Source organism: Pseudopipra pipra, chromosome 19 (assembly GCF_036250125.1).
Source record: "Pseudopipra pipra isolate bDixPip1 chromosome 19, bDixPip1.hap1, whole genome shotgun sequence".
Classification (NCBI taxonomy): domain Eukaryota; kingdom Metazoa; phylum Chordata; class Aves; order Passeriformes; family Pipridae; genus Pseudopipra; species Pseudopipra pipra.
In genome coordinates, this window is record NC_087567.1 from 8,748,878 (window position 1) to 8,761,106 (window position 12,229).

At 44.8% G+C, this 12,229-nt stretch overlaps 1 protein-coding gene across 12 annotated transcripts in view; it reads right to left on the minus strand.

Moving 5' to 3' along the window:
* COPRS (coordinator of PRMT5 and differentiation stimulator) overlaps nucleotides 1-12,229 on the minus strand; it is a 141,881-nt gene that overhangs the window by 100,560 nt on the left and 29,092 nt on the right. Inside the window, exon 4 of one of the 12 annotated variants that reach the window (XM_064676073.1) lies at nucleotides 11,963-12,134. The exons of the other annotated variants lie outside the window; for them this stretch is intronic. Within the exon in view, the coding sequence (XP_064532143.1) occupies nucleotides 12,058-12,134 (77 nt within the window). The 3' untranslated portion in view covers nucleotides 11,963-12,057. Of the gene's footprint in view, nucleotides 1-11,962; nucleotides 12,135-12,229 lie in introns of those variants that run through there. 12 annotated transcript variants of the gene reach the window in all.

Genomic DNA, 12,229 nt, shown 5'->3' on the forward strand with positions numbered 1-12,229 from the left:
GTCCCCAGACACTTCCTGGCCTCTGCAATAACTGCACTTACAGACTGCAGGGAAAGCCCAGTCCCTGCCACTGTTCAGTGTGAGTGACAGCTGGAGACAGATTTCAGAAACCTCCAACAGGATTTTCTGGAGAAGGGGGTTCCTAGACACACATTAAACAGAGCTCTCACATGGACTAGGCAGAAAGAAAACTGCTTGGGGATTGTCATTGGGGTTTTTTAGGATGTGGTTTAAAACACTGTTCTTGCTGAATTTCACAAATGGAGCAAAAGGCATGGGATAGACCTGGTTTAGCACAGTGAAAGCAAGGCCTGTCTGGGTTTACATGGAAAAACTAAGACTTGATGGAACACTGAGCCCGTGGGAGTCCCAAGGTATTCCAATAGCAGACACTGAACCCTGGGCAGGCCATTCTGTTGTGGAAACACCAGGCAACAATTTTGGCTGGGCTATGCTGGCACATGCTACAGTCTGGCATTCCTAAACATTGCAAAAATGTCCTTTGAATGCCAAGTGACTGGTGTTGCAAGGACTTCTGAAAGCCCACAGAGAAAGGATCCCTATTACCTTCCACATAACAGTACCACTGGAGAAGGGAGAGGTGCCTCCCCTCAACATGCTGAAAGAAAGGTGGAAAGGGGATGTTCCCAGCAGCTCAAGCTGACACACAAGGCAGTCTCATGTGCTGGGATTTCAAGCACAGGACATGATCCATCTTTCAGGAAATAACAGGCAGGGTTCCCACTAACTTCAAAATAGGGAGAGCAGCCACCCCAGAATGTTCCTGAGCCACAACAACTACTGAAAACTGCACTTTCTACAAAAAGCTTGAGAGAACCAGTTGGGCTGTTTCTGATTAAGATGAAGTCAGACCTCCAGAGAGAAAATAAAATAGCATAGGACATCTAAATCAGCTTGTACATAAAGGCAATTAAAAAGAAAGACAACTCCCATTATGCCTCCACCTCCAAGTACCCAACAAGTGAAATGCCTAAACAGTTCAGATCTAACCTCATATTTAAACTCATACCAGTTTACACCACCTTGGGGGTATATAAAATGGCCTAAATACGAGTATAAATAATTATGTGTAATCAAGAATTCAGGCTCCCTTTGCCTGAGGTGGAAAAAAAATCTATGTTCGTTCCAAATCCAAATTCATTTTGGAAATGAATTTTCATGACTGATCAGCGTATCTGCTAATCAACACATCTCCAGTCTACCCTCATAGCAGGAATGCCAAGAACAGACGGTACTGATGACAAAAGATGATACAATTTGCATGTTCATTGAATTCATCAGAGTATGACGGATACCCTGTGCCCTGGGCAGATAATTAAATGTGATTGATTGGGGTTGGAAAGGACCAAGCTGAAACCCATTTCAGAAATCTGTTTTTTCTCCAAAGGAACAGCCAAGGGCAGTGACCAATCCCTGACACACAATCTTTTCATTCACTGCAGAATTTAAGGTTGTTCTGCTCAGTCAGAGAGACACGAGAGCACCTGCTCTGCCTGGAGAGCAGCAGGTGATGGCTGTGGACATGGACTGGGAAGGTGCAGCTGCAGAGCACCCTGCAGGGATGACCACAATGCCTGTGACCTCGGACAGATGTTGCCATGACAGGGCCACCTCAGATACTCGTGGCTCTGCTCCTGGAATCTCTTTGCCCTACATGTTGGAATAAAACTGTGCTGGGTGTGTTCAATCCCCAATGTCAACTCCAAGCCAGTAAGGTTCAGTTATTGCATTTTAAACTCCTAGCAGACATCCCTCAGAGCCTTTTAGCCTAAACCCTTGGCAGAGGAGTGTTTCCAATGAGATGATGGCTGTAAAGCAGGGCCTGGACGTGCCTTAGTTTCCCCAACAGCATCGTGCCAGTGACACCCTGCAACGGGTCAGAACCACAGTCCCTCCATCCACGAACTCACTGGCACTGCCAGCCCATGGAATACACAAGTGTTCTGTACAGCTGGACAGACTAAGTAAGGAAGCAGACAGGCACACATTCACAGCATAGCTAAATACAGTCAGAGCTTACCCCGAGGAACCATAAGGGCAGATACCTCAGATATCTCTAACATAAACCTCAGCAGTTTTGCATAAGCTACAGAAGCATCAGTAGTTGAAACCTAGAAACTATAACTACAAACTGCTAGTCAAAAGCATCTGACTCGTTCTCATGTAGCCACTATCAATGATTAATCAGGATTTAGGATCTGCCCTTTCTTGCTGCCTCCCAGTTCAATTACCTGCCCATTAAAATGGACTCATTCACAACTGGAAGCTTCTTGTTAGCTCGTCCTTGACAAATCCCCCTTTGGGGCCTGTTATTTTCTAGACACTCCTGAGGTTGAGGAAGAGCTGGAGAGAGAATATATAGCTGAACTTTTGGGCTGCTGCCTCTTTTTCTGCCCTTTCTTTCTGCAGCCTCACCAAAGGAAAAAAGGCAAACCCCCAAACACATGATGACATTTCAAGAGTGACCCAGTTAGTTACTGCAGGTTTGGATCCTTGGCACCCAGCATTTGCAACTGCATCCATGAGAGCCACCTCACAGAAACAGGGATTGGTTTTCCCATGGCACTTCAGAATAAGGTAAAGGTTGAGCAGAGTCTGGAAATTCACACTGGATGAGCCCATCTGTCTGCAGTCTTCAGGCTGCAGACAGCAGTGGTGCTGGCAGACAGGGAAACTATTAGTTAAGGGGAAGGAAGAGCCCAAGTGTGGTGATCTGCTGGACGTGCCTGTGTTGGCATCCAAGAGAAGAAGACTGCAGAAGTAAACGAACACCTCCTGACTATTTAAATCTAGAAATGGAAAGGCAGCATTTACCAGCCCAATTCACATGTCTGTGTACTCCCTGGAAATACTATACTGTGAACTTCAACACCAGCAACTCCCACAGCAAACTGAATGCTGGGGGTACATGATCTGTAACAGGGGCTCAAACTTGGCTCTTGCTACTTGGCTTGTTATGGCAAGTGCTGAGACGTGACAAACCTTCTTTTCTGGCTCTTCATTCCCATGCACTGACCTCAGCTCTTGTCACATACTTGCTCTGTAAAGTCACCCCTCAGTCAGGAGCAAGGATTAGTGGCTGCAGAGAAAACCTGTGGGCCCTGATGTCAGACCTGAGGGCAGAGGCCCTGAACTGGGAAACTAAAAATTCCTAAATTGATGTCCAACAGAGATCATTTAAACAATCCCTCTGGATCTGAAAATCCCAGGTGGGCAGAAGGAGTGGGTTCAGCACCTCCTCCCTCCCAATTGCTGGCCAGCGCCACATCTCCACCAGCACATCCAGGCAGCTGCACGTGCACCCTTTAGACTGGTAATTCTGAGAAAGAAAAGCTCTCTCAGCCAACCCTGGCTCTGCACAGACTCTGCTGTTGGCTCCTCCAGCCGAGCACGCTGCTGCACATCCACTTGGCACAGCCAAAGGAAAGTGCACTTTATCCTGCATCCGTCAGCATCAGTGACAAGCAGACTCCACATAAGGGCATGAAACAGCACATATCAGGGCCAAGGTACTCCTAGGAAATGTGAGAGATTTAAACAAGAATTTCCATCTTTGCACTTCTGCCCTCGGAGAATGGACTTGAGATGCTGCTCAGGAAGAGGAATAATTTTTCCAGAACTGCCAAAGGAACTTCTACAGAGAGTTGGCAGCACCTTTTCCTCTCTTTGCAGTTTCTAACACACTTGGAACTGCTGTGACCAGTGCTGAGCCTTCTCAGCACAAGAGCTCATCCGAGCTCTTGTTCACATCAGAAATCCCTGCAAAGACGTGCAAGCTCCCCTTTTCCCAAAGGAAGAAGCTCAAATAAACCAGCAGTGCCTCCAGCTGCAGGGGAAGTTTTTGGAGGCCAAGGTCATGCACAGGCAGAGCAGACTGGACAGAAAGGCCTGGGCTCAGGTTGTGCTCCTGAGCTCTGCTGCCAAAATGCAGTGCCTGGGAAACAGGTCTCTCAGCACTGCTCTGAGAATCAAATCCATGTTGCTGTAAAGCCCTTAATGCTGTCACACAGAAACCTGTTCTCTTTGAAACAGCAGATAATTACTAAAATAGTACAAAAGCCAACATGACTTTTCCATGGCTCACTTCACCCTTTATACAGGATAGGCAAAAAAAAATGTAAAATACCTCAGTGATTATATTGACATATTTGCAAGGGCAGGTGTGTTTGTGAATGCACAGATACATGGACGTTACTGCCGACCTTTCCTTTCAATTCCCAGGCAATTCCACAAGTTCCTAAATGCCCTTTGGTTAATCAGTTCAGACTATATATGGGCAGCCCATTTCTGGAGTAACAGATGCTCCTAATTTATCCTCCAACATCACGCCTAGAACTGTCCCAATTGGATGCCAGAGCCCCTCATTTGGAGCGCTGCCTGTCGGAACAGGGATGGTCACGGAGCTTCAGAGCCACGTTCAGAGCAGTGTGAACTATTAACGAGGGAAAATAAAAAAATCAAGGCAGAACCAGTGCTCAGGAACTCACACTGCAGGGACAGGGCAAAGCTGCACCGACTCAGCAAGAGCTGAAGTTCAGGCAGAGGAGAAGAAGACTCATAAATAGTTTATTAGTGAATCAGAGACGTAGAAGGAGAGACAGTGAGCGATGGAGCAGCATGAGGAGGAGGAGCTCCACTGGAAAATAAATGCACACATTATCATGGACAGAAAATAGAAGAAGTGAAACTGAAATAGAGCTACTCCAAAACAAATATTTCTGTGAATAGAAACATTTTAAAATCATTTTCTTCCTACTGAGTCCACACGGTTCTTTCATGTATTTGCACTATGTGACAGTTCCAGCAAGTAAGGTTGTTAAGCAGGAATGTTGTAAACAGGAGCATTTTAATCATATGTTGACATATAAAACAATTCCCATACAAAAGCATTTTCACTGAAATCCTGGAGTTACACTCATCTGATCCAAGAGAAGAAACGAAATCACACATGTGAAGTGAAACAGCACGTTATTTGAATTTAAAATACAGCACTGCCAACTCCAGCCATTCCAATGGCATCAGTGAAAACCTCTGCTCTCCATTTTCCTCATGGAAGCTGATAGTAATGAGCTGAAAGAACACACTCATCAAACAGTGAGGGACAGACAAATATAGCCAAAAACTTGTGTGTCTTTTTCCAGCCATTATACCAGCTGGTATAATAAAAGGTTTTACCTCTCCCAACAAAACTTTGTGACCACAGCAAGGCAGGTGGAGAAAGGAAGAATGAATTTGCCTAAAAAGATGTGCTGGAGAGATCAGCATTTACAAAAGGCAGATAAGTTTGGCAACAGCTGGAGCCCATTACTGGAAAGTAAATGAAGATTTTGGATGAGATATTCCTTGAGGCAGTCTGAGTCACCTCCCTAGAACCTGATCCCAGTGGTCTACAGAGTCTAGGGAACTGGAGTCACATTGTCTTTAAATAAGTCAGTGGCACCTAAGCAGTAAAAATTAGAGACCTGTTTGCAGCCACATATCACCTAATGAATGTAAAGACAACTTTTTTTGAAGTAATTTTCAGGTTATTTTACGTGGGAATTGAAATGAAAACACTGATCTGCTTTATGAGGAATCACTGAATTATGCACCAGTCTCAAGACATGAAGGTGCAGTAATTAAAGATTTTACACCTGCAGCAATTGCACCTTGGAAAGGTTCACTTTAACTGAGAGCAGGTGCATTTCTCAGCTTATTCTAAATCAAAGAGCTGATACAAAGGCATGGAAAACACAGGCCCTTTACTGGGACATAGTCTGTTTAACAAAGACATGAAAAACAGCCAAGTTCAGTCTAAACCTTTGGCCAGATCTGGCTCTTTTTGGAGTGCTCTGTCACTTGGGTCCAGCCCCAGCTGAGGCTCTCAGGGGAGCTGCTCTCACCTCTTTGGGGCACATAAATCAGGAGGAGCTGAATACAACTGAACTCCTGTGCACATTGCCAGTGAAATCCCTGGAAAAGGAGCAATTTTAATTTGTTTATTAATTTTTTAATTAAGTTTGGTTTCCTCAGATGATTTGCTTCCACACTGAACAGAAGCAGCAGAGACCTGAAAATATGAAGTGAGTCATATACTGCAGGTTTTATTTGCTTCTGCATTTTTATATATAAATAGTAAAAAAAGCAATTTTTAGTATTTATTTCTCAATACAGATAAGGGGGTTACCATGGCTACCAGTCTCCAGTACCATGGTTTAAAAGGACAAAAAAAACAGAACCAGACTGAAGCTTGAAATAATCAGGTTGCTCTGCCCAATGCTCACACCATGCCTGTTATGATAGGAACGGGGCACTGAAATCAGTCACGCTGGAAAAATACAACACTGCAAACAAAAACAAGGAAAAGGACTCCAAAAGGTTTGTGAGCCATGCACACAACTGCAGACTCAATGTTTTCAAGTACACAGAACACCTCAGTCGGACGTCAGCAGCCCTGGCTTTAAAGAAACCACAGCAAAGTCCCTGAAACAACCTCAAAGACAGCTGCTTCCTAAGGAGATTAATGCAGCTGCAGGGCAGCCCAGTGGGGGATGAATGGCTGGATGGCCAATGGAAGGCTGGGGTAGGAAGATTAAACACTGCCCAGCTCCTGAGACCTGGTGGGAGTGCTACAGAAAATTTCTGGTGGTGGCCGTGCCCAGCTTGCCCTGCAGGTTAAAACCCCAACAAACCCCACTTTGGGGCTGCAAACACACACTGCAAGTTCTTGCCTTTGCTGGGCTCAGATGCCCTGGCAATGAACACAACAAGCACCATTTGTTTCTACCAGACTTTTTTCACCCTTCTGTTTTTATTACAGAAAAGAGTTTTAATGGTCTTCAAAAATGGAAATCTGATGCTTCACACGCTTGATTTTCTGATACACTGAGGGCTTTCAGACAGATGTTTGAACTGTTTTATTTATATGGTACAAAGGACTCTTTGCATACCAGACTTTCCACTAAGACCAGGCAAAGATATATTCTTATATTTCAAAAGCTGAGCAAAGGAGGTGTTAAATAAAGGCCTGAGAAGAATGTGTGAGTGTGATTCATTTGATATTGATACACACACTGTTCACAAAACTGTAGTCTCATCTAAACAGTGTAATATATTTGGAAGAGGAAAAAATTACTTGGCTGCACAGGATGATGCACTTTCCAAATCACTGTCATATGAGCAAGCTGAGAGTAGTGATAATTTATCGAGAAACAGGAATAATTTATGCATATACGGCTGGGACTTTAATATTCAAATCATAAATGTAACTGTGGGCCTCAGATTTTTCAAAATTATCTTTTTTCCTCTCCCCCTCTCAGCTCCCCTAATACCACCCTTTGATTCCCTTACTGCTGCTGTCAAGTACTTCGGATGCATTTGCCCCTTTGTGCAGTCTGAACACTGCAGCACTGGGGAGGGCTCGGTCCTTTCACAGGATCTGCCTCCTCATTTGTTTCATTCTGAATTTTCTCATTACTTTAAATTACATGAGCAAAGAACAACAAGATGCCCCCTTGGCAATGCCAGCAGCATCAGCAAATTTTAACAATAGTTTGTTTGTGTGCTTTTCAACCTCATGATGGCCTCTGGGTGTTTGACTCAAGAGCCTGATATTTGTTGGGAATTCTGCACCACCAGAAGCATATTCTTTGTGGAAGAGTTAGAAGTGTGAACTGCTTCCAAAAGCACCACAAAAATCTCTCTCTGAAGACGAGGGGACAGGTTTTTTTTTTTAATCTATTTAAATTTTAAACGGCCCTAATTATGCGAGCAAAAAGTATCTTTGTGTCCCTCGCTAATTTATCCCCACATGCCCCTCAGGCAGAGCCCAGGAGCTGCGGCAGCACCGCAGCCCGAGCAGGGGAAGCGAGTTTTCCTCCTGCTGCTGGAGCAGCGCCTCATGCAGCGATGTGACAGCTCGGAGGGCGCGGGTGGTTCTAATGAAATAGCCTGGTGGCTCCTTCCAGAAGATGGCAATGGAATTGCGGAGTCTCTCCCGCTCCCGTGTTATGTATACAAATGAAGGCTCGCTCTGCTCCAGGAGGTGCAGCAGAGTTCAGCTGAGACGCGAGCCTGCTGCATCAATTGTGCTAACAACCCCTCTGACAGCCAGCCCGGGATGGGCTCTGATTACCACGGCTAGACCCGGCTGATGGGGCGCTGGGGAATTCTGATTAGACCGTAGACATTTTTCTTAGAAGGCAGAAAAACAGGATAGGGTGAGTAAGTTCTGGCTCACTACAAGCTTTTTTTTTTTTTTCCCTTTCCTCAGGATGGAGATGCTCAAGTTCCTAATGAATAATACTTTGTGAATGGCTGAGCACGGAGGGAAGGAGGGGGGAGGGACAAAAACCAGCAAACAAGAAAAGCAGGTAATGCAGCCTCGCAGACTGCATTCTGCAAAGCTTTCCGGAAAACATCATGGGATTGGCTTCAGCAGAATGAGAGAGGCACAGACTGAACAACCCACAACTGAACCAGAAAGGATGCAGAGATGTGCAAACACTGCACATAGAAGTTTTGAGAATACAAGTCCTAGTAGTTGGCAACCTTGTCCTTCCAGTTCCCTGTGCTGCTCTGGAGAGCGTCCCCAGGAATGGCACTTGCAGGACCAAGAACCTGGATTGCCAGGGCTGCAAGACTGAGCTGACAGGGAAGCGCCCTCTTGGTGAACACTAAAAAAGGGTTTCAACTCAAAACTTTTCAACACTTTGCTCAGAAATTACATGCTTTAAAATGCAGCAAATTATTTTTCTGGGCACAAATTCGGGGGGGAAAGAAAAAAAAAAGGACTTTGCTAAAATGAAACCCTTTACAGATTTGTTTCTTTCAGTAGGAAAAATAGGGAGGGGAGTTGAATCCCAGCAGTTTTTTGCTTGCTTGTTTGAGCACTGATACATATCAACCTCCACCTGCACATTACTGCACTGGCTGAATAAAAGTGGCCTTCAGAGGAGTCTCAGAAAAGCTTCTGCTCAACCACTCTGCCAAAATACTTCAAATTACTCCTCACTGCACCTGTGGCTCTCCACTTACTTCTATAATAGGATTTTTCTAAATTAATTATAACAATATGGATACCCAATTCAAAACAGAAAAAAAAGCCACTAAAAATTTCTTATTATTAGGATTTACAGCTCTCTCCATTTTTATCCTAATCATTGCAAAATCTCTTATTCGTATTCTTTTTTATTACAAAACGTTATCAAATTCGAAAATTTACTCCCTGTCCAAATCTGTACTTTGATACAGTCCCACAAAAAGCCACCAGCATAATGCAGGGACACTGCAAACATTAACAATCTTCTCTTCCTCCTCCAAGTCATTCATTTGCAGCATTACCCAGGAGGAATTCCTGAGAGCATCCTTCTGGGTTAAGGTGTACAGCTCACTGATTTATGGATAAACTCATTGAAAGGAAATTGAATCTACCTACATAAATAAAGGTTATAAAATGCCAATTCCAAAAGACTTTTTATTCTGCTAATCCAATAATGCATTTTCCTTTTATTTTTTTGCCTTACTCGATGTTCCTTCCACCCATATTTTAAGGCAGTTTCATGACAAGTAGATCCAGGCAATAAATATTTTTGTTGAGTCCGACCTGTGAATTATCAAATCCGATGCCACACTGACACAGCTCGTTCTTCCTGCCACAGGAAAATTTATCACATCCCAACTCGAGCCCCTCCGAGCAGGAAGAGCCCACAATTCCTGATTTATGTGGCTTGAAAGGAAAGGGGCACGTTGGAAAGCTGCAGAGCTGCAGTTCCATTTTGCCTTCTGCTGGGCGTGTCTGATCAGATCAGAGCTTGCAACCCAGGCTCTCCATCCAGAGGGGAGAGAGCTGGTTTTGTGGGAATGATGCAGCCCAGGAAAAATGCCGAGGTTAGCACACCCCTGTGTAAAACACATGGCAGGCATTGCTTGGCACTGCTGCCAGCAGGTCCAGCTCCTGCTTGTGTCAGCACCCGTGGTTCTCCTGGAGGAAGCTTGGCAGGATAATGGAAAAAACACACATCCCCTCTTCTCCTCAGCCTTGGGACACCAGCAGCAGCACCAGGGTGGTTGTATGGTTCTGCTCACCTGGGCTATGACATCATCTAACACTACTTTTAATCATTTTTTCCTCACAGGAAAGTAAAAGATTTATTCAGAAATAAATCCTTCTCCCAGAAAGTCGTAAGGAGTGGGAGAGGAGAAGTGAAGAAATAACAAGACAAAGGAGGACTCATCAGAGGAAAAGGAAGGGCAGATGGAGACTGGGTAACATGACTTGCTTAAGTGGCTGATTAGAGTTGAAAATAAATCCTATTAATAAGCTGTGAGCACACCCAAGTGTGCTTTGATACACTGCCACACATCACTGGGAGTTCAGCACACCTGAACAGTGACACATCCACAGGTTGCAGCAGCACCTCTTCCAAAGGGTGAGTCAGAATCCCAGTGAATGTGGCACCAGCTCTGAGAAACTGCTTCACAGAGGGAAAGGCTGCCTGGGTGGGAGCAGGCACCATGTCCCTGCCCCAGGGGAGATGGGGAAGGACAAAAGAAATAAAGAAAGAAAATGAAAATAGTAGCAGGATTCAAGAAAGGAACCAGCTCTAGCAAACCACAAGGTTGTCCTGATGCTTCATGCTCCAGTGAAGAAGTGTTTAACACCAGAGAAAAGCAGGATTCAGATTCCCCTGCCCCATAAACCAGACTCTTGACTGAGAACAAGTTCCCAGCACCAGCTGAGTTCTCCTCCTCCCCACGGGAGGGCAGGGCTGCTCACACACGGGCCACACGACACAAGAGCATTTTCACACAGCCCTAAGGTCTGTAACTTCAGTACCAAACACCCCTCACACACTTCCAAACAGCTTTGGTCAGAAGCAGCAAAACCCTGGTCTTTTCACACAGATGTCAGACAGCCAGAGGAACAAACACTGTGTGGTTCTTAGGAGAGAACTGCAAAAGAGAATTAAACTGAGCTCCACAAACTGCAGCTGCAGTCCCACAGCCAGGACGAGGAAATTCCCAAACCCGAGGTGGCAATGAGATGGCAGGAAGAGCATTTACTCAAGAGAAAAGAAACAACTGTTTACACAACGCTGTTAGGGTTCTCCACAAGCACAAGCACAAGGGCTTTAGCAAACAGGACAAGCACAGAACTTCCCCAGTTAAAATGATACAACTAGGATTGCAGAAAATGCAATTTATCTCTGCTGTGTTAGGAATGAAGTGACTGATACTTATTTGCATAAAGATGAAACCATCAGTCCTTGCATAGACAAGTCTTCAAAATAATGATTTAATGTAGCTAAAGTATTTCTCTTTTAATTCTTCACTAGGTGGGCACGTTGCAACTTTAAAGGACCCAGAGGCCAACTGCAGGTCTCAGTAACCACAGTGATTTCAGCTCACATTACTCCTGTCACTGATGCAACAGAGACTGACCACAAACCATCTGTACACTTCTGTTTCTCATACAAACAACACCTCATATCTCTCTTGACCTACAAGGTTTTTGCCCTTTTTACTCCATATGGAATAAAAATGTTAACCTGTTTAATCACATTATCAGGTCCATCAATTCCAAGGCAGACAAGAAAATAAAATGAAAGCCACCACGCAGACCAGTCACAGATCCAGAGCAGGAATCCTCCTCCAGCCAAAAGAGAAGAATGTCCTTTTTATGGGGCCGTTACATTTGTTTACATTATTTTCATAAAGCAGATCCAAGTTCTGCATTTGGCACACATTGTTCAGCAGCCAACAGGAGGATTAAATAAATCAATATAGCTGGCAGAGGGGAGGCCCAAACAGCTGCCCAGAGGAGCCGTGTGTGCAAACATGCAGCTGTGGGCTCTGCTAACCCTGCACACATGCAAATGTGCAAACAGCAGGAAGGTTTAAATTAAGCCATGTCAGTTTAAAATACCTCAAGTATCAGAACTGAACCAAATCCTCCACTGTGGAGCATTTCAAGGAAGCAAAATGTTTATTTGGCAGCTCCAGTTTTTCTTCTTTGGGACTTCCCACCTGCCAGGCCGTTAACGGTCCTTGTGCATTTTATCTGAGCACAGATTCCTCTTCTACTCCAAAGTCAAAGGCAGCTGCCCAGGAATCAGCACCTCCTGGAGCCAGGGCTGGCAAAGAAGTAGTAAAACAGAGAAAGCAGAAGTAAAACACAGCACAGGAAAGAAGCTCCAGGCTTCCTGAAGGTCCCTCTCCTATGCCATGC